The sequence below is a fragment of the Silurus meridionalis genome, chromosome 9, assembly GCF_014805685.1.
Source record: "Silurus meridionalis isolate SWU-2019-XX chromosome 9, ASM1480568v1, whole genome shotgun sequence".
NCBI classification, from domain to species: Eukaryota; Metazoa; Chordata; class Actinopteri; order Siluriformes; family Siluridae; genus Silurus; species Silurus meridionalis.
Window position 1 is genome coordinate 21,032,857 of NC_060892.1, and position 25,395 is coordinate 21,058,251.

The following is a 25,395-nucleotide window of genomic DNA, read 5'->3' on the forward strand; positions in this document are numbered from 1 at the left end:
ACTTGCAGGGTAACAGGGGAAAGCTGTGTGATTACTTGGTGTTCCTTAAAGACATGGAGTTGGACAGTGCAATGCCTCAGCTTTACAAACTGTTCTCATTAGTGGCAACAATTGGAGCTACATCTGCAGGTGTAGAAAGGAGCTTCTCCTGTTTAAAGCGACTCAAGTCCTACACCCGAAACACAATGGGCCAAGGCCGTTTAAGCAGCCTAGCTCTGCTGGCCATTGAGAGGACACTGGTCAAGTCACTTGAAAAGACTCCTAGTTGGTACGACAGGGTCACAGACCATTTTCTTGAAAAGGAACGTAGGGCAGAATTTACTTTTAAATAAATAGACAATTTTATGATGTAGGCCGAAAATGAGCTTCCCCTCTCTGACAGACCAGTAGCCGCCACTGGTGTAGCCTTTTACATACAGTTATGTATATATATACAATTATGAACCATCTACTAACCAGAAGAAGTGTAAAGAGAAGTGTTTTCATAGGACACTAATCAACACCAGCCTGGTGAGGGAGACACACTCACAGATCACATTAGTGTTCACACACTTATCTGTGTAACCTATTCAGAAGATTTATTCGGATATTATTTTTGATTAAAGGTTTTATTGTTACAGAAGTACTAGATTATAATTCTGGAAACTGCTTGTGTAGCCTTTTTTGGTGTTTTTTTTTTTAATGTCAAGGTATCAAATTATATAAATACTAAGCAAGTGTACATAGGAAATATAGATACAGGACAGATTTGAGTTTTTAAAAAAAATACATGCTAAAATGAAAATCACCAATTGGAATTAAAATACAGAATGTACACCTAAAAACTAGCAAAATAAATGAAAACGGAGCACAGGTTTATTGTCAACAGCTTTTAAGCTCTTTGAGGATGAAATAGCTTAAATATATTGGCAAACTTCCTTTTCAAAAACAGTGAAAAGTGGATTTTGACGAATGAAATTATGAAATACGATGAATATGAAATTCTGCAAGCAGCAATAAGAGATTAATAATTAAAAGTGCTCATCATATTTGACTTTTCCCATATTATAGAATCAAAACAATTCATCCTTAAACAATAGAGAGAAATCCAAAAGCAAGCTACAGTTTATAAAAATAGAAAATTCAATCCAAAATAAATGTGTATGAGGACAATCTACACTGACCAGGCATAACTTCATGGTCACCGGTCAGGCATAATATTATGAACACCTGCCTAATACTGTGTTGGTCCACCTTTTGCTGCCAAAAAAAAATCCAGACCCTAAAAATCCAGACCTTAAATCTCTTGAAGTATGCTTAAGATGGATAAAATCTATGCAAAAGTTTCAAATGAAATTTCCCTAACTTTATTAGTTATTATGTATTTCATCTTTTTCTTAGTTATACAGTATATTAATTCACTTCACAACTTGCTGCTGTATTGCGGTACAACAGCGACCCCTGAAGGTCAAACAGCGGTGAGAGGAAAAAAAAAAAAAGATCTTGCGGCGTGACACCGGAAATGTAGTAGAAGAAGAACGTCCGCAGCACACAAGCTAATCTACCCTAGCCTAACTGTCCAGTCCTTGTTCAGGGGGAAATAACGGCCTCGGAGGCAAATAAAATAAGAAGGGAAGAAAGATGCCGGCGGTTTCTAAAGGAGACGGGATGCGCGGCCTCGCCGTTTTCATCTCGGACATCCGGAACTGTAAGTGCTAACGTGCTAACGCCCTGATTTCAGCTGCAACAGCCCCAGCTGGACAAAGTGAACTAGCGCGAGCGCTAACTGCTTCAGTTTAATTAAAATAATCATAACACACACACACACACACACACACACACACACACACACACACACACAGAGGACTCCAACTGTCTTTTAAGAATTTAACTGTGACTTTCTCGTAAAACCGTTTCAGTCCTACACGCTCCCAATGTTTCATATAATATTCATAATCATTCATACAAATCATGTGTTTGTTTATTCGTGTCAATTCTAAACAGTGTGTGTGTGAGAGTGAGAGAGAGAGAGAGATAGGTGTGGTTTTTTGGACAATTCATTCACTTCTTGCTTATTGTTGCGCTGTAGGATAAAGAAAGAAAACTGTCATTTTGTTTGTTTGTTTACTTTTAGACATTGTCCCTTGCCCTTCTGTACTGTCACTCTTTCTTGAATAAATTGTGTGTGGGTATATATATGTGTCAGTGGTAAGCCATGCAGTTCATAAAGCTAGGCCTTCACTGATGTCCCATCTGAATCAATCCACCCCGAAAAACTATCAATTTTATTCTACAGCTATAGAAACAACCTATATTATACAGAAACACTGTATAATGGATCACTGCGTCACAGACGGGTGTCTCATACAGCGAGAATGAATGTCATTACTAAAGGAAGAAACCCACTGAACACGATAAAAAATAAATAAATAAATAAATCTTCTTTCACTGCAGCCACAGCTGCACCACTCACATACATCATCTCTAGCAGAGGCATCAGTATTAACCTTATAAAAATAACCCTGAGTTGTGTTGTGTGTTAGATCTTATACGTAGGGCTCTCTGGACCCTTCATTCACTTCATTCTCATGCTTGTGTTGTAGAATGAGGTGTAGACCCTCAAATAAACAAAACCACATGACATATAACATATAGCATATTACACGTCATAATTTATTTTACAAAAATCAATCAATAGAAAAGCCATGTTCAGGGAGAAAAAAACTAATTTTAACCACCTCTATGAAAGTTTTAGGAGTTTAGTGCTGGTCTGGAGCATACAGGTGTGTGTTAACACAAAGACGGAAGGCATCAGCAATGATGTTAGAGAAGCAGTTGTTGCTGCTCGTCAGTCTGGGAAGGGTTATGAGACCATTATCAAAGAATTTAATGTCCGTCATCCTACAGACAGTTGCTACTCTTCCCAGGAGTGGACGTCCCAGCAAATTCACAGCAAGGTCCTCCCATGCAGTGCTCAAACTAATTGTGATTGTACAAGCCTCAGTTAGCATGATAATTGTGAAAGTTCATGACAGTACATTTAGAAAAAGACTGAACAAAAATGATTTGTTTAGAAAGCCTCATCTCTCTGAAAAGAACAAGACAGCACAGCTTAGGTTTGCAAAGTTGCATCTGAACAAACAACAAGAATTCTGGAGCAATGTCCTTTGGACAGATGAGACCAAAGTGGGGATGTTTGGCCATAACGCGCAGTGCCGCATTTGGCAAAACCCAAACAAAGCATGTTAGCACAAACACCTCATACCAACTATCAAGCACAGAGGTGGATTTGGCCACAGCCACAGGTCCTGAACAACTTGCAGTTATTGAGTCGACCATGACCACCTCTGTTTAAAGAATTCTAGAGTCAAATGTGACTGCATCTGACATGTACAGATCAGCTGAAATACTTTGCCATGTTCTTCACTAGAGATTTCTTTTGAAATCCAGTTCATCCCAGAGCAGTTGAATAGGATGTAGGTGCAGTGATTGGGCAGGCCATTCCATGATAGATAACACTCCAGTTAACTGTTTTCTCTCTAAATTGGACGTATGCTTCAGGTCATTGTCTTGTGAAGTTGTTTCCAATTAGCCAGAGTCCAGATGGATTTGCACGGTGTTGGAAGTAAGGAACTGTAGCTATGTTGGTTTAGTATTTCTTTCGCCTAGATTGTGTCTAACATTCCCTGCTCCACAACAACCCCAAACCTCTCTGTCTTACAAAAGTTCTTCTGTTAGAGATCAAAATGCCACATTTTGACTCCTCTGTCCACAGAACTGTCTTTCCATTCATTCACTGTTCATCTCTTGTGTTTTCTATATAAACAAAAGGAACATGAAAAACATGTTTTTCCAAACTTTTGGCGTGCCCTGTAATCGTGTATTTTGCCACACCTTCTTTCATCTCCGTGTATAATTTTCTATCAACAACAGAACATCAGTTTTACAATAACGGCGACTAAATCAAGGAACTAAAAAGACATGATTGCAAAATACAGTGAAACAGGAAGTGAGGATTGCCATAGACTGAAAGTTAGTTGTTTGAAACTATAAGGGGACCAAAATATGTATGTCCACACTTAATAGAGTCCCACCTCATCATGGCTGTTCTGCAGAGGAAAAGCTGAACAGTGATTGTTAAAGCTATTCATTTGTGTGATTCCAGCCATGTTTGGGGAAGAACCACATGTGGGAGTGATGGTTAGCAGGGCACAGTTGTTGGAAGTGTTGTATTTCACCTGTGTCAGACTCTTCATTAAAAAAGAAAGCTGGGTCAAAGCTCAGGGTCAGCAATGTTACAGCATCCCTGAAGCACAGATGGTTAAGGGCCTTACTCAAGGGCCCCAAGAGTGGCAGCTTGGCGATACCAGGGCTTGAACCCCAGTCCTTCCGATCAGTACCTCGGAGCCTTAACCACTGTGCTACCACTTCCCTATTTGTTAAATATGTGAGATTGGTGTGAAATTCAAAAAATAGAGTGAAATCTCTATTTCTCTAGAGCAGACAGGGTTAATCCTCTTGGTGGGGTTTGGGCTTGAACCTCTGACCTTCTCATCAGTAAACTAGATGGATGGGCTTTCACTGTTTCTGCACTTTTACTGTAAATATAGTTTATAAGTTTATTTGCAAATCCAACACAGTATTATAAACTGACTTCATGATTAAGTGTGGAATAACATTTGCAAAGCACTCCAAAACTAGGAGTAGTATTATGGGATGCCTTCATCTCCATCTTTCTGTATTTACAGGTAAAAGTAAGGAGGCAGAGATTAAAAGAATAAACAAAGAGTTGGCTAACATCCGCTCCAAATTTAAAGGTATGTTCCTATATATATATATATATATATATATATATATATATATATATATATATATATATATATATATATATATATATATATATATAAATAAATATATAAATGTGTGTGTTTGTGTCTGAGTGTGTGTGAGTGAGAAAGAGAAGATTGATGATTGTGTTCAAATTCCTGGATTATAAGTGAACATGGCATCCGTTTTATCACACGTGTTAACGTTCCGGTGTTGCGTGTGTTTAGGAGATAAAGCTCTGGATGGCTACAGTAAGAAGAAATACGTGTGTAAGCTGCTGTTTATTTTCCTATTGGGCCATGACATCGACTTCGGCCACATGGAGGCGGTGAACCTTCTCAGCTCCAACAAATACACGGAGAAACAGATTGTAAGTGCTACAAGAGGACCTGCTGGTCGCAGATTTCTTCCTTCGTGGTATTTAAACCACCAAAAAAGTTGTAACATCCCTTGCACAATATTTGAACTGACACAGTAATCTGGAATTCTGGTCGCACTTGCAGTTGTATCACCAAACATGAAATAATCCAAACAAATATTAGGCTTCTTATTGAAATGTGTACAATGAACATATTTCAGTTTGGATATTAATCGTAGTTTGAAGGTAGCGAGGCTTTTTAAGTGAACTGTAATCTATGACATTTTTTATCACGTCCATCAGCCCTACTGCAGAGAATAAAAGCTTTTGGGGTGGAGTTGAACCTGATCCAGATGCTCCTGTTGAAAGGCAGAAGGAAAGTCAGTGGAAGGAGATGCCTCAGTGTTTTACAGGTTAAATGAGTATGTGTTAAATTGTCACAGAGTGAGGGTTAGAGGTTATAGAAGAATCAGATCAGATGTAGGTCCTCCTTCTGCATCTTTGGTTTTGCAGAAAAGAACATTAAACATTAAAAAAAAAAAAAAAAAAAAAGTTCAATATTGAAGGCTTCATAAAGGATTTAATAGATTGTGTTATTGAGTCTAAAGAGTCTAAAATGTACTGTTATTTTGTGTAAGAACTGTTATTTGACATGATGATGACAGCAGATTGAAGTCCTGTTTAATTAAGTTTCTCTTCCTGTGTGGTTTCTGTCCTGTGGTGTTTCAGGGCTACCTGTTTATCTCAGTGCTGGTAAACAGCAACAGTGATCTCATCCGCCTCATCAACAACGCCATCAAGAATGACCTGAGCAGCAGGAACCCCACCTTCATGAACCTGGCACTGCATTGCATCGCCAACGTGGGCAGCAGAGAGATGGCTGAGGCGTTCGCTTCCGAGGTGCCGCGCATCCTGGTGGCAGGGTGAGAGATCTCCGGCTGCGCAATTTTTCTTATACAGTGGAACCTCGGGTTACGAGTTTAATTGGTTCCATCACTTTACTCTTAACCTGAAAAGCTCGTATCCCGATACAAATTTTCCCATAAGAATGAATAGAAACTTCGGTAATCTGCTCTGGACACCCAAAAGTGTTTCTTAAAAAAAAAATAACGCCAATATTCACTAATATTATTTACTTTTAACATGTTATATTGAAATCGTATCATATAAAAACATATAAACATATAAAAAATAAATCTTTAAATGGTACCTTACCTTTAAGAAGTCTCGCTGCGTGCATGATGGAGACGACGTCCGTAGAAGCGGGAGGAGGGAGAGTTATTGTTTGGAAGGAGAATTTCCATCAGGCTACTTTGTTGGCGGCATGGTGATAGGAATACGTACAGTATTTAAAGTTCAGTAATTCCACACTGTTAGAGCGACGAGCGGATGTGTATGTGCTGCACGAGAGCGCAGCGAGAGCACGTGCGATACGTAAAAAACTAACCTGCCTGCGATTTTTCCGTGCGCAACGCTCGTATCCTAAAAAATTTCTCGTAACTAGAGGCAACATTTTTTATGAACTGCGATTCGTAACCTGAATTATACGTATGCCGGGGCGTTCGTAACCCGAGGTTCCACTGTATATAAATCTATAACGTCGACGTTTTACCAAATTATGAATTAAGAATCTATTTAATTCCTCACAATTCAGTGTAATTAGTCACTTTATTACAAGAATACCGGAAGAAAATTCTCATAGTACTCTGAGTCAGTATTTTATCATGTGTTGAATGACACTTTAAGCAAATCGAGAGAAAAGGACCACATCTGACCAATTTATTTATTGAATTAGTTATTCATTTGTATATTTATTTTCTAGAGACACAATGGACAGTGTGAAGCAGAGTGCAGCTCTGTGTTTGTTACGACTCAACCGGACGTCTCCCGATCTGATCCCCATGGGCGAGTGGACGTCCCGTGTGGTGCATCTTCTCAATGATCAGCACCTGGTATCTCAATTTTACACATTTCACACACATTTACATATCAGTCATTTCCTATGCCTTCATCAATCGATACGATTTTAATGCAGCGACAGTTATGAAAATATGACGCAGAATTTTAACAAAAATTCTATAAGCTTTAGCTGTATGTTTTTCAGGTAATTGCAATTTTCTGGTACATCTTATTGTTTTAAATGTTTTTGTGTAAACATCTTTTAAATAATTTTCCACACATTTACAGATTTGGGAGAAGTAAATTTTATGGCTTCTGTAAAGCTTTTTGTTCCTGCGGTGTTCATGGCATTTATCCTTTAGACGTTCTGCCACTATCTGCTGGAATTGTGAGCTAAAAACAACATGATGCGGTTTATAAACTGTTTTAATGGAAAAGGAAACAAATAACAATACAGGGATTTAATGCATGACTAGAGCTAATGTTTAATTTGTATCTGTTATATAGAAATTTGTTGTGTGGGAAAATTTTTTTTTTGCTTCACACTTTTCATTTAGATAAAATAGTATAATGAAAACAAAAATATCTTAGCTTTTATATATATATATATATATATATATATATATATATATATATATATATATATATATATATATGAAAAATACATATTCAATGAAATAGATAAATAGATTACTTTGCCCAGATGTTTTTTTGCCCAAATTTAACTTTTACCCCACTGGTCTCATCTAATACCTCCAGCACTCGTCTTCCACCACAAGCCCCCCGGCCCTCATCTAACATCACCGGCCCTCATCTAACATCACCGGCCCTCATCTAACACCACCAGCCCTCATCTAACACCACCAGCCCACCAGCCCTCATCTAACACCACCAGCCCTCATCTAACACCACCAGCCCACCAGCCCTCATCTAACACCACCAGCCCTCCGGCCCTCATCTAACACCACCAGCCCTCATCTAACACCACCAGCCCACCAGCCCTCATCTAACACCACCAGCCCACCGCCCTGATCTAACACCACCAGCCCTCATCTAACACCACCAGCCCTCATCTAACACCACCAGCCCACCGGCCCTGATCTAACACCACCAGCCCTGATCTAACACCACCAGCCCTCATCTAACACCACCAGCCCACCAGCCCTCATCTAACACCACCAGCCCACCAGCCTCATCTAACACCACCAGCCCACCGGCCCTGATCTAACACCACCAGCCCTGATCTAACACCACCAGCCCACCAGCCCTCATCTAACACCACCAGCCCACCAGCCCTCATCTAACACCACCAGATCACTTACATCACCAGATCACTGACACTGATCACTGATATATCTAATATCACCGGACCACTGGCTCTTGTCTAACACTTCCAGCCCTTATATAACACCACTGGCCTAACACCACTGACCCTCATCTAATACCATGAGCCTCTCATTTTATGTATAATAACACACACAATCCATGAACAATGGGAGTGTCTGAGAGCATTATCTCAAGCTGCATTCTTCTGTTTCATTTATTTATTTTGACAGTTTTACTTGATTTTGTTCAACAGTCCCTCTTCTGTCTGTCTAATAACAGGATGAGATTAGACATTGATAATGAGGTTAATGTCCTTTTCTCAGGGAGTTGTGACGGCAGCGACAAGTCTCATAATAACTCTGGCTCAGAAGAACCCAGACGACTTTAAGACGGCCGTGTCTCTGGCTGTGGCGAGACTCAGCAGGGTAAGCACATCAGTCCATCACATCCACTATGCCAAATGACATCTTTAAAAATACATCAAGTTAATTTACAACAGAAAACTTTATTTATATCCAATAATTCAATGTCACGTCATGCTTGTTAAAAAAAAAAAGTGTTAAATGTGACATTTTACATGTGGATGAGGGGTGCTGTGGTTTTGTCAGTTTACATAGTACCCAAAAGACTAAAAAAAAAATTTTACTTTCATCCTCAGATCGTCACCTCAGCCTCCACAGACCTGCAGGACTACACGTATTATTTTGTAGCAGCGCCGTGGCTGTCAGTCAAACTGCTCCGCCTACTGCAGTGTTATCCACCACCAGGTAGGTGTGTGTGCGTGCACGCATGTTATTGGGTATTTTAGTATTAATTACAGACCTATTACATGCATGTTAATAATAAATGTTATGCTTGTAATGAAACGCATTAGAATTTCTGGACATGGGTACATTTTTCCTGATGTCTCCATCTCCGTGTTTAAAATGTGGGATGGGGTAAAAATGTAGTAGGGTTGATTTTAAACTTCTTTGACTATACTTTCTCGGAGCCGCCAGGAAGGAGGAAAAGAGGAAGACCATGGAGAAGGTTTATGGATGTGGTGAGGGAAGACATGCAGGTAGTTGGTTTGAAAGAGGCAGATGTAGAGGACAGGGGGGTATGGATACAGAAGGTCCGCTGTGGCGAACCCTAATGGGAGACGCTGAAAGAAGAAGACTATACTTCCTCAAAAATCTCAGCTATACAATTGAATCCTCAATGCTGTGTGCCAATCAAATGTTGACTTCTGTGATTGTGGTAAAAACCAAAAAGCAGATCTAGCACTAAGAGTGCACTAGCAGTCTAACACTAAAACAACGTGGCTTCTGTGTGATGTTATACGCATTTGTACATCCCTTTTATGAACATTACACAATCAGTGCTGTGACAGTGACTCACTGACTAGAACATTTCTACATTACTGCAGGTCTTTTGCTTTTTATATCCATATTTTTTCTACTACAGTAGAATGTGAAGGATTATTAATGCAAAATTGAGATCAAGTATGTTATTGGGAAAGACTTTGGTCAGGCCAATACATAAATATAAATAAATATCAATCTAAATTCTGGAAAACCGAAATATTTGCATATACCGATTTCAGATGAGATTTTCACAAAAACATAAAATATCAGACACACATGTACGTACTCACTATATTTATAGAATCATCACCCAATCTTGTTTTTTCCATATTTAAAACTTGTTCCATAACCGTGTGGCATTAAAAACCAGTTAGACCAAAAACGCATTTTATTATTTATTCATTTTACTTTGACGTCTGATCAATCAGCTCAGATTCTACACCCAGTTACTGGACTCTTGTGCTGCATTAACCTCACGCTGGAAATCCTATGAAGTCGTCAACTATGTTCTTCACTTGTGCAGAATAAATAAGCTATTTAAAGCCTACGATACAGCAGAGTGGGTGAATTCTTTAAATCTGATTGGCCAGGAGGTGCGCAGTATTTCTATATAATAGCACGGCTCGGGCAGTAGCTTTAACACGAATGAGAGGATTATATCAACATGCTCGTTCTAATATGTTGTTGCTGCTATAGCAACAGAGAACGCACCACATAATCTAGCATTAATAAGTTCACATAAAATTTGTCGTACATTCTTGTTTCGAATTTCTTCCTGTGCTGCTGATCCTTACGTAAGTGCTTTCGTGCTGTATTTCACACCGCCAGGACATTCCGATATCTGTGTTGTCATTTGCTTAATTAATCACAAATGAGGAAAACGGCATGTTCCCTCTTGCTAATGGGTTCAGAAGGCTAAAGCAGCGCGTCACTTGGACTGGCTCCTGATTGTGCTCTTCTTCTGCCGTCGTTGCTGCCTGCTAACATTAGGGGATAAAATCAGACAGCTCATCCATTAACCTCGTTTTTTTAGAGAGTTGCTAGTGCAAGACGTTCACTCGATTCATTATGGTGAGGTCATATGACTGGAAACGTGGCACTGTCTACACCATTACAGCACCACATCTTCATCATGCTGGATCTCTGTCTACTCCACATTGTTGTATATAGTGTTACACACTGGGGCTCAGTTGTGCAACGTTTTACAAAAATTAAACAGAAATAAGCAGAGACACAGAACATTCACACAACAGTGACCAATAATAACCTAAAAGGAACAGAACAGACTTGGGAATTAGATTGAGGAACTTGAGACTGAGGAATTTTTCTTTTGTGCCTCTACTTTAAATCTCAGTGTTCTCGTAAGAGAGCCTTTTACTTTATCAAATGCCCTTGATTTTAGTGTGATTAATCAATTAGTCTACTGATTATGTTCACTAATCACCACTGAGTCCACTAGTCAGGTGGTGGAAAAAAACAGTAGTGAGTTAGACAGTAAAGAAAGCAGGCTATATTATTGTTCAGGAAATATTTCAGACTAGATTCTCAGTCCCAGTCTGAGAATGTAGTGCCTTTAAACAGTGGACTGTTACACAAATTTTGTAATAATTTATTAATTAATTAAATACAATTAATAATAAAAAAAAATCATCTTTAATTGTGCAACCTAAAGCACTGAGATTAGAAATGTAATTTGTTGCCTGTGTTTGGCTGTTAATTAAAGTCACCGTTGATGATGTTTATCATTATTTAGTATTTGCTTTAACTGAGGCATTAGTTTGAGGGAAGCAGAATTCAGTAGTAGTGGCACTTAGAATTGCTCTGTATTGTTTGTATATACATAAATATGCATTGATGTTTGAATGGCCTTTTCATCATACATTGAATGAAAGTTGAATCGAAATGGTTTCAGAGGATGCAGCGATTCGCGGACGCCTAACCGAGTGCCTGGAGACCGTTCTGAACAAAGCCCAGGAACCTCCCAAATCCAAGAAAGTGCAGCACTCCAACGCCAAGAATGCAGTGCTGTTCGAGGCCATCAGTCTCATCATCCATCACGACAGGTTAATGCTTTTTCCTTCACACTCGCTTACATTTTTATCGACGCAGGTTTAATTTTCATTTAAACTGCTCATCCTTCTTCTCACACTCTTGCTTTCTATTTTGTCTCACATTTCATCTACAGTATATTCCTCACTTTCTTTCACTTTTCTTTCTTTTGTTGTTTTTTTTTTTTTTTTGTAAATCAGGCTTGATTAATATTTCATAAAGCTACTGGTGGTCTCTATAAAAATCCCACAGATAAAGTTGAATCTAGTTTAATTTAAAGTCATAATTTAGTCTTACAGTTTAAGAGAGTTAAAGGGTTGTGGATCGTTCACATTATATTGGGGGGTAAAGGGTGCTAATTACTTGGTTCATTGCTATTATAAAATTTTTGTTTATATTTGATTATACCAAACATGTTTATGTTTATTAGAAAACAGTAGATTGTGCTGCTTATCATTGCTGATACAACCAAATCAACCAATAATTTTAGCTATCTGTATCTGTCAAATTGTTCTAGACCATTCTTGAATTCCTAGCTCTGCTCCTAGCTCTACTTTTGGCAATGATCATTTTAGCAACCGAATTAGTACTTTTACTTGAACTGCAAGAAAATATAGGGTCTGCTATTGTTGTCCTTCGTCCACAAGGTTGGACATTTGCTGTTCTACTTAATGTAGTTATGAGTAATAGTTATGAACTGCTATGACTACCCACCCCCACCCCCACCCCTATCTCTTTCTACATCTCTCTCACTCTCTCTATCTCTCTACCTCTAGTGAGCCGACCCTGCTGGTGCGCGCCTGTAATCAGTTGGGCCAGTTCCTTCAGCACAGAGAGACAAACCTGCGCTATCTGGCACTGGAGAGCATGTGCACTCTGGCGAGTTCAGAGTTTTCCCACGAGGCTGTCAAAACCCACATTGACACTGTAATCAATGCACTAAAGGTAAACTTTCAGAGGTGATAAAAGTATTTCCCATAGAACTGCACACTGCTGTGCTAAAAATGAGCCTTCACTAGAAACTAACTGCAAGTCGATTAATCTTTACAAGTTGATATTGTCAGCATACAATTTTGAAAATGCACATGGTGCTTAGTCCTATTAAAAACAGAAACAAGGTACAGTGCAGAAGAACATTGCTGAACAGTAAATTACAGGAAGGACTTGCATCACAGCACCATGAAATATAAATATATGTTTTCAGAATGTCATTAGAGACTGACTTAATGTCTTAAAGTACATCTACCACACCTGTTACAAGCATCACACTCATTCAGCAGTGATGGTGGTGCTACAGTGCTGTTGTGTGTGTATGTGCAGACTGAGCGTGATGTGAGTGTAAGGCAGCGTGCGGTGGATCTCCTCTATGCCATGTGCGACCGCAGCAACGCCAAACAAATTGTCGCGGAGATGCTCAGCTACCTGGAGACCGCCGATTACTCGATCAGAGAAGAGATTGTAAGTTTGTGCAGAATCTCCTCCTCCTATTTTTCACTAAGGGATTATAGGAGCAAACTGGCACTAGATGTGGAATGCGATGCTGAAAAAGCACATGCCATACTTATTACCAGGTGTCTGCAAACTTTTGCCAATAAAGTGTAGTTTGTTTGTGAAGTGAAAAACAACTTGTGCTTCTTATCCAAATTAAATGTGCTTTTTCAAACTAGTGTTTCTAGTGTTACTAGTGTTTCTATTTTTTTTTATCTTGACATGTTCTCCTGCCTCAGGTGTTGAAAGTGGCCATCCTGGCTGAAAAGTATGCAGTGGATTACACGTGGTACGTAGACACCATCCTGAACCTGATCCGCATTGCCGGGGATTACGTGAGTGAGGAAGTGTGGTACCGAGTCATTCAAATCGTCATTAACCGAGACGACGTGCAGGGATATGCCGCAAAAACCGTGTTTGAGGTATCGCTTGCACAAGCTCTCCCACTGGTTTCCATGCATGTGACACTTCTTTGAATTCTCCTCTGTTACAATAACAATGACCCTGACCATCTGTTTTATAGCCACCACAGTCTCATCAGGAGCAATGTCAAACAACACTGTCTTTGCTCAGAGAAATAATTAATCATTTATATTCTCCTCTGTGTTTTGGAGCTTCTGTTTCACCATGTGTGAAACTCTTCAGCTTTAATGCCAATTAGTCTTCTGCAACTCTTCCCGCTTTAATAAAGCTTCCATCTGTAGCTGTTACCTTATACAGGGTGACTTACATTTATCTCATTTATACAACGGATCAGTTGAGGAATAAGGGCCTTGCTCAAGGGCCCAGAGTAGTGGAGCCACGATTGAATTTATGTCAAACATCTTAACCACTGAGCTACAACTTCCCTCATCTACTTTGCAGACTTTTGGTGTTTAATGATTGTGTTCAGCTAAACGATTCTGTTGTTAATACTGATTAATTGAAAGGTGTCCATTGATTTTTCAAAACGTACAAAAAGCTCAGAGCAAATCTTTTATTATGTCCACTGTGACACCCCTCGCCCATGCTGAGGCTTTTCATTTACACACAAATGACTTAATTGTAGACAAGACACACTCAACTCTCCAAAAGCTTGATTGTGTGGGTGCTCTAAACCTTTTCCATGTGTCATCCCTCTATAGACAATCATAACCTCCATCCTGTATCTTGCACCTCTTACAATTTCTAATAATAACCTACAGCAGTTCTTTTTATCTGTTTGTGTCCTCCACAGGCCCTGCAAGCTCCAGCCTGCCATGAAAACCTGGTGAAAGTCGGCGGATATATTCTGGGCGAGTTTGGAAATCTTATTGCCGGAGACCCGCGCTCCAGGTAGTTTTAACCATATTTCTGCAATGTGTCAATTTGCATCTTTATTCAGCATTTTTGAAACTAGACATGGAGCTGGATTTAGGTCACATCAGGATTTACAGCCTTTACTGAACTTCCAAATGCCTCAGGGTGTTTGTAGGAAGTTGTTGGCTGTGTGTGGTGTGGGGAAGAAACCAAAACGCATTTGACCGCAACGATGCTGGAAGGTTCTCTCACTAGAGTGCACTAAATTAAGAAATACTGTATCAATCTCTCTATAATCTGTTGTTTTTGTCCCTCTTTCTTTTCAGTCCACTGATTCAGTTTAACCTTCTCCACTCGAAGTTCCACTTGTGTTCGGTTCCCACCCGGGCTCTGCTCCTTTCAGCTTATGTCAAGTTCATTAACCTTTTCCCTGAGGTGAAGGGCACCATACAAGAGGTGCTGCGGTCAGACAGTCAGCTGCGTAATGCCGATGTGGAGCTGCAGCAGCGTGCTGTCGAATACCTGCGCCTGAGCTGCATCGCTAGCACTGATATACTGGTACGACCCTCATAACTCTTTAATAAACATCTAAGGAAACACAGTAATAACTGCTCATGAGGATAAAGCTGGACTAGTGGTCTTTCTGAATAAATTGACATTTTCTTATCTTTATGAATTTCATGAACCAAAATTTAAGTTATTAATCACTGCTAAAGCTTGAGTAGGTTTCAGCGCACACACACACACACACACACACACACACACACACACACACACACTATTAACTACTGTAAAATCTATAGTTGGGCCATTTTTTACGAAGATTGTTAGACAAATCAAATGGTGTATTAGTCTCAGACAGATGGAAGTCAATTAAGTGTGCTGACTGGGCTGTTAGACCACAACCATTAGGCAGTTCAGCTGGTCTTTGAGTTCAGCATTTAATCATATATTTATATTTTTCATTCATTTACAGCACTTTTTTTGCTATTTTCTGGGACTTTCTGGGAGTAAATACTAATACTGACATTTCTTCACAATATGTGTTTGATTTTTGTGCAGCAAAATTTATTTTTAATACATATAAAAAATTATTAATTTTTTTTTATATTTAATTTTTATCTAAATTTCCTTCATGTTTTTCTATTAAATTTGTAAAAGGCCACAGTGTTGGAAGAGATGCCGCCTTTCCCCGAAAGAGAATCCTCCATCTTGGCCAAGCTGAAGAAGAAGAAGGGATCAGGAACTGTTTCTGAGACAGATGACAGTCGAAAGGAGCGCAATGCTAACGTGAACGGGAACAGCGATCACACCACGGCCAGCACAAATGCAAAGGTGGGCGTCTTCATGTTCAGAGTCTACTTTGGCTCCAGGTTGAACATATTTGGTCCTGTTAAACTGTGGTCTTTTCCCATGTGTACATATTTCAGTGTCTATTCTACAGCACTAGGTTCATGTGTATGGTCAAGGCCAAATAGATCCTTTATCTAAATTCTAAAAAATATCCAAAAAGTATTCATGTAGTGTAACTATAAAGTAATGTAGTGTAACTGACATATTCCACACATTTGGTCTAAAGTAATATAAGATCACTAATATGTATATTAAGAATTAATGTGTGTATTGTTTGCATTTAAGTTATAAAGAAAGAGAGATAGGGAAAGCAGCACGGCACAACTCTAGCAATAAATTGGAAAACGTACTGCTTTACTACTAGAGCTGAAAAATTCAGTCTAGAAAGAGAATCCAGTGGTTTTATTAATAAGGGATTTCTATTTTGTTTTTAAAAACAAGAGAGTTAGGATATCAGCATTCGTAAAGCTTTAGATTATCTTAAATAAATGGTGTTCATGTTTATTTAATTGAAAAAATCTCAGGAACATTATGAATTGTATTGCATGTAGCGCTTTTAACAACAGACATTGCCCCAAAAGCAGCTTTGCAGAAATAAATGGGTAATAAAATAAGAATTTGTCAGTCTTTATATGATCATCCCTTATAGTTTATCCCTTGATTTATATTTTCTTTTCTTCAGCTGTATTTTTATACTCGAGACTACCACCATCTGGTCTATAATGCGGATTGTGTTGATTTTTTTATGTCTCTGTTGATGATGCGTCTTCTGCATCAACATTTCAGTATCATTCTCCTTCATGTTGTTCTTTTTTCTCGGTACTCCTCAGCCTTCTCCTCCATCTTTTGCTTATGAAGCTTTGGCTAAAGCCACACCCCCAATCAACAGGCCACGCCCAGTTCCCATCTCCTCCACTCTGAACATGCCTCTTACCCCTTTATCACTTCAGGCGTGTGCACTTCAGACTTCTGCAGTTGCTGCTTTCTATCAGGTCCCTGCATGGTGTGGGGTTTCAGTGTGTGATTCCTAACAGACACTGTGTTTTAAATATTAGGGATGCGTGTATCTTCTGTGATTTTTGTTAGAACAGTTGTGTTTCTGTATAACGCATGGCTTTTCTAGGGATATATTATTGTTTTTTTGACAAGGTTTTTAAGGTCAAATGCAGTGACCATTAAACCCTTTGTAAACTGCTTGTCTTTAGCAACGTCACCTGTATGTCAGAAATGTGCAGATGAACGTGGGAACAAACAAAATGTTCATGTAACTTCTTTCAGGTGAACTCCTCTCCTCCTTCTGACCTTCTAAATTTGGGAAACAGCACCACTCTGAACTCTGCCAGTCCTCCGGTGGCCTCCAGCACGGGCAGCCTGCTGGTGGATGTGTTCTCCGAAATCCAGCCTGCTGCTAGTTTTAGTTCCCCTACAACGATCATCGAAGAAAACCTGTCACGGTGAGCTCCAATCCCAGATTCAGTGGTTCTTTAATACAGATGATCTCATTTCCATCCAATTATTTAGGTAAGGACAACAATTGCCATGAACATTTTTTTTTACTTGTGTCAATCAGTTAATAAGCTTAACAATAATGAATAAGTTGTCTGGTTCCCCTCAAGGTTTCTTCCTCCTTTCATCCTCACCTCTGGTTTGCTCATTAGGGATAAGCCCATAAGGACTAATATATGAATTTAAAATGCAATCAATTTATTTCTGTAAAGCTGTTTTGGGACAATGTGTACCGTAAAAAATGCTATACAAATAAAACTGAATTGAAATAGTGATTATAGTGATTACAGTACAAACTAACCATAATGAACTGCATTTCACTTCAGCTGGCAAATGATCCTCTGTGAAGGTCCTGTTTAAATCTTTAACAGACTTTATATAATGATTTACTTTGTGTAATTATATACACTGTGTATATAGTTTTCCATTGTTAGTTCAGTATGTGTGTGTTGAGTGAGTGAGTGAGTGACCCAGTTGCTGAAAAGTATGTTTGTGTGCTTTCAGGTTTGTGTGTAAGAATAACGGGGTCCTGTACGAGAATCAGCTGCTGCAGATTGGCCTGAAGTCTGAATTCAGACAGAACCTGGGTATGTGCCTTGACATACCTTGACTTCTTAAACACATGCACATTATTTGATTATCCTCGTATCCTATTAAGTTCATCTTTATTCATACAGTTTCATGCTTTTATAATCAAACGCACCAAAACAGTACTCTAATCTTTTCTATTTTTTATATATTCATTGCAGAATGTGAGTTTTGTAAGCTTTGGGCTAGCATGTGCTTGCCTGTCATAGTTATGAATGTTTGATGCAAGGTGCGAGATACAGATCTCCCAGATTTCCTAGTTAGTCTGCAGACAGCATTTTCTCTCTCTCTATCTCTGTGTGCGTGTGTGTGCGTGCGTGTGCGTGCGTGTGTGTGCGTGCGTGTGCGTGTGTGCGTGTGGCTAGGTGTTGATGACATGTCTGAGATAACGTTATGTTCCGGTGAAATTTTAGGCCGCATGTACGTGTTTTATGGAAACAAAACTTCAACGCAGTTTGTGAATTTCTCCTCCTCTGTGGTGTGCCATGGTGCCCTCAGTAATAATATCCTTTTTTAATTATTTATTAAGTGAATAAATAATTTATTACTGGATTGCAGTAAAATTGCATGGATATCAGTTATATACTCTTGTTGAAATCCACAATCTTGTAACCGTCTTGGGACATCTGTACACTAGGTGGCGATGTACGTCTGTAGTTGTGTCCTTAATCCCCAATTTACAGCTGAATGTTCACACAAAAGCCTCCGATCCTGTAATAGATGGAGGAGCTCAGCTCCAGCAGATCCTTAACATCGAGTGCTTATCCGACTTTGTAGAAGCTCCAGTGCTCAATATAAATTTCAGGTGGGTGTGTTCCTCAACATACGCCCGATCATTTTACTAATCATCAGCGTATGTACGCTATAGCTGGAGACAGTAGTGAAAGGATATTCGAACTAAAACTGTGTATAGTTGTAAAGCTCTGTTGCTCTTACAGGTATGGAGGCAGCATGCAGAACATCTCAGTTCGTCTTCCCATCACTCTCAACAAGTTCTTCCAACCCACGGAAATGCCGTCTCAAGAGTTCTTTCAGCGCTGGAAGCAGCTCAGCATGTATGTAATCGTGAACGTTCCACATAATACAGCAGTATGTAGTAGTTTTGGGATCTAGTGAATAAAGCTTATTTCTTCTTTTATTTCTTAGTTTCTTATTTCATCCAAGACTGTAATGAGGATCAGCTCAGCATTTTTCTAGACTCTCTTCTACAGCATTCCTCACTTCTACTCGGGCCATGTGAATGTTTATGTTCTTTGGCTTTTTTCGGTCTAATAAGAATAATAATTGAAATGGCATTGATCTGATGCCCACTATTAGTAAACCAGTAAAAAGATATAATGGATCGTGCTTCAGAGAAAACATACTGAATATTGGATCCTGGAACAAACAGCTGACTGGACATGGTTGAGCTATGACACTTTAGGATAAGCCATGATAAAAATGAAAAGCTGTATCCGATAGGGGGCATATTAGGACCCCAAAAAACACCAGAAAAGTACTACCCCTGACTATTAAACTTTAGCAAAGATTGATTTTTATATCGTTTTTTGACTGTCACACTAATTTGCATGAAATTTTCGTTTCTGCACATTTCCTAATTTAAAACATTTCTGTTGGCTGGAACAATTTTTTCCACCACATTGTTTCCGTGTGATTTGTTCACCATGGCTGTCCATTTAGGTGGCAATTATTTACTAAATAAAATTAATTTTTGTTTCTTGTATCACTTGTTTTCCTGCAGTCCTCAGCAGGAGGTGCAAAAGATCTTCAAGGCAAAGCATTCCATGGACACGGAGATCACTAAGGCTAAGGTGACTGCGCAACCAGGAAAAGCATGACTAGAATTCTGTTCACTTGAATGTTTTCTTGGGTGTTTATTGGACCAAACAAAAACAAGTCATCACTTCTCATTGCTGCTTTGTGTGCGCTGTTGATTAATCTGCATGCTTCAAGCGTCATTACAGCTGTGTTCATTTTTCATTCTGACTAGCATGTGTGTGTGTGATTGATAGATCATCGGCTTCGGAACAGCGCTGCTTGAAGGAGTAGACCCGAATCCTTCTAATTATGTTGGAGCCGGTGTCATACACACAAAGACGATACAAGTCGGCTGTCTGCTGAGATTAGAACCCAACACGCAAGCAGAGGTGAATAATCACACTGTAGCACACACAAACTCACATACACACATAAGCAAAGGTACACAATCATTAACACACATACAAGCACAGTTAAATACTCAAACGCATACAAGCACAGGTAAGAGAAGCTGAAGCTTGGGTGTCTGACTGAATCAGTCTCAGTGTTCTTAAGGTTTGTGGGATCCTCCAGCACCTTTTTAATTTGAGCCTTTAACAAGACAAAGTACCAGAGCTGTAGAAGGCACATGAGATCCACAGGAGATGTTGTGAAGGGAACTAATCAACACCCATGTGGAGTAATGCAGGAAAAACCATGTGCTCACCAGTGTGGCCAAGATGAAAGAGGTGGTGGTCTATTGGAGGAAGAAGACCATAACTAGCCCCAAAACCATCATGGGTCAAGACTCTGGGCTGGATGACTCCATTAGATTCCTTTGTGTCTCAACAAGTTTGATTAGAAGGTCAACTTAGTGGCTATGTTCTGGATAGGAATGGCCAGACTACAGTCCGAGGAAGCTCAGTTTTCATTTTCTGTTTGCAGAATCCTGCTACCATTCAGAATTCTGTCTGAACAACAAATGTCCACAACAAAAACTGAATGCAATGATTTGCATATATCATTAATCCATATTGTATTTACACTAGAACATAACAACATATCAGATGTTTCAACTGAGAAATTGGATCCATTTTATAGAATAAATAAGGCAATTTAAAATTTGATGGCATCATCACGTTGGAATCATTAGTCTACATCATGCAGAGGCACAGTTAAATGAACAGACTATAAATGAATAAATACAGATGAGTATGGATTCCCTTTTAGATTAGTGTAACAAATCTCACCGGTTCCGTGCTGGAAATAAGGGAGACCGGCAAACATTCACCAAGCAGAGCTTTCTTTATTTACTCTTATTGTTTACCCCAGCTCTTTTCTGTCCAGTACTCACCCACCGCCTTTCTCAGGCGTCCGCCCGTCTTACTCACGGATCGGCATGCTTTCACTTCCTAGCGCCGGTCCGAGTTTTTAGTCACCGTTCCGCCACCCTTCCACTCGACTCTACTTGGTGGCTCCCCCATTGTGGCATCCACTCATTAGGAACAAACCTAAAGGCAATGAACTTTATAACCTCTTTATCCATGTATAGATCCTTTGAGACAATGTCCATTGTTAAAAGCGCAAAAAGTTTTTTTATTATAATTCAAGTGCCATTTATTGTCATTTCAACCATTTGCCATTAAAAGCTAACTAGAACATACTTACACTTCTAAACCTACACTTATAAAGAACATCTTATTCATTTTTATCATCACATTATCTGTGTAAAGCTGCTTTGAGACAATGTTCATTGTTAAAAGCGCTATACAAATAAAAATGAATTGAACATGTAAAAGAGTTCTCACACACACACACACACACACACACACACACACACACACACACACACACACACACGTGCAAACTATAACACAAGTGCAGGTAAATAATCAGTGCGGTAATTGACCTTGACCCTCTTTCTGTCTTCTTTCCTGTCCAGATGTACCGGCTGACGCTGAGGACTAGCCGGGACACCGTGTCTCAGAGGCTGTGCGAGCTGCTTTCAGAACAGTTCTAATGCAGCTGTATCCCATCAGGCCTTGCTAGGCGATGAGGACAGTCCTTCGTTTCCTCTTTGCGAGCGTGTGCACACTCCTGCTCTTCCCTGACACACTCCTCCTGGTGGTCTGATGTAGCTGATTTCTCATCTCTCTTTCTCTCTACACATCAACATTAATCCTGTGTACAGTGTAAATGTCCCAATGAAACTTTTATTTTTTACTCCCATATATAAGTGACCTTTTCTCCCCAACATTTAGCTCGACTAAACCATGTCTGCCTAAATCAGGCCTTCAGATATATTTGAGGCTTTTTAAAAACATTAGTTTTGTTTTGTTTTATTTCTACCATTTTGTTACATACCAAATGCAGACAGAAACAAATGTGTATTAAAAGGGAATAACACAGCTGGACAGAACTCCATCCTGCCTTATGTGAATCACTGAATTGAATCCAGTCGCTGAAACAAGTGCCTTGGACTAGAACAGATGGAACTCCAGAGTCCTGTGGAGAGTTCTGGAGAGGAGAGATATTTCAGTATTTTGTTGATCTCATGTGTGGAATTCTCAGGGGACGACAGTTTTATTCTTCTTCTGAAGCCTCAACGGCAGATCCATAAGCATAAATCAGTAACAAGTGCTTTGAAAATGATGTATTAAAAGTGCTTCGAAAAAACCCCCCCAAGAAACACGGTTTGGCCACTGCCAGTTCTCCATGTGCCTTCAACTTGTGTGTCCTTTCCGTCCGTTGCTGTCTGACCGTGCGTCTGTTGTCTGCATCTGAGCGCATGCTCTACTCCCAAATTAAACTACAATGTGACACTCGTACAATGTGCTGTGGAGTGTTTTTTTTTTTATCTCAAGTTTAGAACCAGCGGTTTTCTCTTTCAATTTGCTTAGTTAAAGTTAAATGTGCACAATGTCCCCATACACCACATTTATAGTAAACCAGATCAGACAAAGGTGTTTGATTCTGCTTCTTTTGTACTGCACTGAAGCAGTAAGGCTTAGTATAAAAAACTTACAGATATCAATTTATAATTTTATAAACGTTCTTAATCATTGCATTTACCCGAATTGAGCTGTTAGGCATGTAGTAGTTTATATGTCGTGAGTGAAAGCATGACACCAACATTTAATTTGAAATGAAATATATAACGAGAATAAATATTGGCAGTCATTATTTCATAAATCAAACATCAAGCATCACTTACTACTCTTTTTTACAAAGTTACATGTTTGCCATAAAAAAAAAGAAAGAAAAAAGTGACATTTACAAAAGTCTTAGAACAGCCTTTTTTTTTGGATCATTTTTCTTCTCATGAGCGTATGTTGATGAACAGTAAATTGTAAAGCGTGCTTCTGACACGTTTGCATTTAGTGACACACAAAACTCCATATCAGTGCACAAACTGCAGAAAAAGTTAAATAAACAATTAGGGTGAAGTCTGAAAGACAAAAGCAGTAGTTTTACATCGAGATTTTATATCTGCAGGTGCCTCTAAATGAATTAGAATATAATTCAAAAGGTCATTTATTTTATTAATGCAATACAAAAAGTGAAACTTGTATATTATATAGATTCATCACACACAGACTGATCCCAAGTGTTTATTTCTTTTCATTTTGATGATTATGGCTTACAGCTAATGAAAACCCAAAATTCAGTATCTCAGACCATTTAAAAAAATAAAATAAAATGTTGGAAAAGTATGAACATGTACATTTACGGCATTTGGCAGACGCCCTTATCCAGAGCAACTTACAACTGAGCAGGGGGTGTTTTTAGGGCTTTTGCTCAAGGGCCCAGCAGTGGCAGCTTGGTGATAGTGGGATTTGAACCTGTGACCTTCCGATCCAAAGTCAAAATGCCTTAACCACTGAGCTACCACCTCCCCTACATATTTAACAATAACATTTAACACCTCCCCTACATACATATTTATATAGTGGTCCATTATATTTATATAATGTATTAAGGTGTACAGACCTTAATACTCCTTTTGCATGAATTACTGGAGTGGCATGTGAGGCGATCGGCCTGTGACACTGCTGACGTTATGGCGGTTGCTCCCAGGTTGCTCTGATAGCGGCCTTCAGCTCTTCTACTTCTGTTGGGTCTGGTGTCTCATATCTTCCTCTTCATAATTCTCAATGGGGTTTAGGTCAGGTAAGTTTGCTGGACAATCGAGCACATGGATACCATGATCCTTAAACAAGGTATTAGTAATTTTGCCAGTGTGGGCAGGTGCCAAGTTCTGCTGAAAAATGAAATCAGCATCTCCATAACGCTGGTCAGCAGAGGGAAGCATGAGGTGCTCTAAAACGTCCTGGTAGACTGCTGTGCTGACCTTGGACCTGATTAAACACAGTGGACCAACACCAGCAGATAACATGACTCCCCAAACCACCACTGACTGTGACACGACTAACTTTACACTGGACCTTCAGAAACTTGAATTCTGTGCCTCTCCTCTTTTTTTCCCGACTCTGGGACCAAAATGGGGCAAAATTATATTTTAATTATTAAAATAATATTTGAATGATATTCTAATTTATTGAGAGGTACCTGTGTTTATATATATGCTAGGGATGTGCATCTCAATAACTGAGGCATCTCGATGCATAGCTAACGATAAGATACATATAAAGCAGCTACCGATGCGATACGACTCACCCCATTACGATGCAGTGTGATTCCATTCCATTCGGTTCAACACTATGTGTTTTAATGCTGGAAAAACTATGATGCTATATAAATATATATGCTATTCAATATTACACAGATAAATCACATTTATTTCTTTGGTTCAGACAAACAGCAAATCATAAATGTACCTAAAAGTAAAAAGTGCCTTCTGACTTCTAAGGCATGGCCCTTTTACAATCAGGCCTGACTAGATGTTCTTTTCCTGTTCTGTCTCCAGAAAGATGCAGCTCTACCTCTGCCATGTTAATCTGTATTCTATGTGACTCTCAGGACACGCCTCGGTCTCCACAGTGTTGTGATACGCCGTATTCACGTAGCAGCAGTGGTTCTGAGAGAACGCGCTCAAGAAACAGTTTAGTGAGGAGAAATCAATCTACATATAAAATATTGGTCACTTTCTAAACAAATGTGTAATGTCTACTAAGAATTATACATAAATAATCAGTTTTTACTATGCATCACGATACAATTGGCAACGTGTATCTGAAACATTTTTAAATCGATACATCTTGATGCGAATCGCTAAATCTTACCATTCACCCTAATATATAATATAATAAACCAGCGTGAAATCGTTTGTTTAAAGCATACGGATATAAAATAAACACTTTTGGATTTCAGGTGCATTTCAGTAGTCTTCACTCGGCATTGATTCACTCAGGAGCTGGAGCATATGAATATTTTCCATATTTATGTGATTTGCATGAACGCCAAATCCCTTCTGTAAACAGTGATACGAGTTCTTCAGCTTGATAAAGGAGGCCCAACACCTGGCCCATAGACTTCCCCTTGAAAATCCTGGCCCGACTTTAACACTCAGAATGTAACGAAATTACTCTTGCATGGCATAAGCCTCCACAGGCAATCCGTCTTTTGATTGGCCCCGAGGCCAGCATGTATCGACTCCTTTGATCTTTACCTGTTCGTTATTTCTGCTAAATGAAATAATAC

General features: G+C 39.2%; 1 protein-coding gene across 1 annotated transcript; it reads left to right on the forward strand.

The window, feature by feature from the left end:
- The first annotated feature begins 1,462 nt into the window (after nt 1-1,462).
- On the forward strand, nt 1,463-22,562 carry LOC124391327 (AP-2 complex subunit alpha-2). Its single transcript, XM_046857832.1, has 22 exons — nt 1,463-1,687; nt 4,728-4,796; nt 5,034-5,176; nt 5,894-6,087; nt 6,987-7,116; nt 8,713-8,814; nt 9,048-9,156; nt 11,648-11,798; nt 12,561-12,729; nt 13,105-13,242; nt 13,512-13,694; nt 14,489-14,586; nt 14,877-15,108; nt 15,712-15,885; nt 17,182-17,357; nt 17,914-17,996; nt 18,411-18,500; nt 18,679-18,802; nt 18,936-19,052; nt 19,739-19,808; nt 20,010-20,144; nt 21,677-22,562. Exons 1-22 carry the CDS (start codon nt 1,621-1,623, stop codon nt 21,752-21,754), a joined length of 2,832 nt encoding a protein of 943 aa, XP_046713788.1. The 5' UTR covers nt 1,463-1,620; the 3' UTR covers nt 21,755-22,562.
- Nucleotides 22,563-25,395: the final 2,833 nt, after the last annotated feature.

What these genes read in the sequence shown, in the direction of transcription:
- LOC124391327 (XM_046857832.1), top strand. Translation starts at nt 1,621, where the DNA reads ATGCCGGCGGTTTCTAAAGGAGACGGGATGCGCGGCCTCGCCGTTTTC. An exon ending in CTGTGGCGAGACTCAGCAGG is followed by an intron (nt 8,815 to 9,047) that starts GTAAGCACATCA and finishes TTTCATCCTCAG; the next exon opens with ATCGTCACCTCAGCCTCCAC. An exon ending in CGGAGATCACTAAGGCTAAG is followed by an intron (nt 19,809 to 20,009) that starts GTGACTGCGCAA and finishes TGTGATTGATAG; the next exon opens with ATCATCGGCTTCGGAACAGC.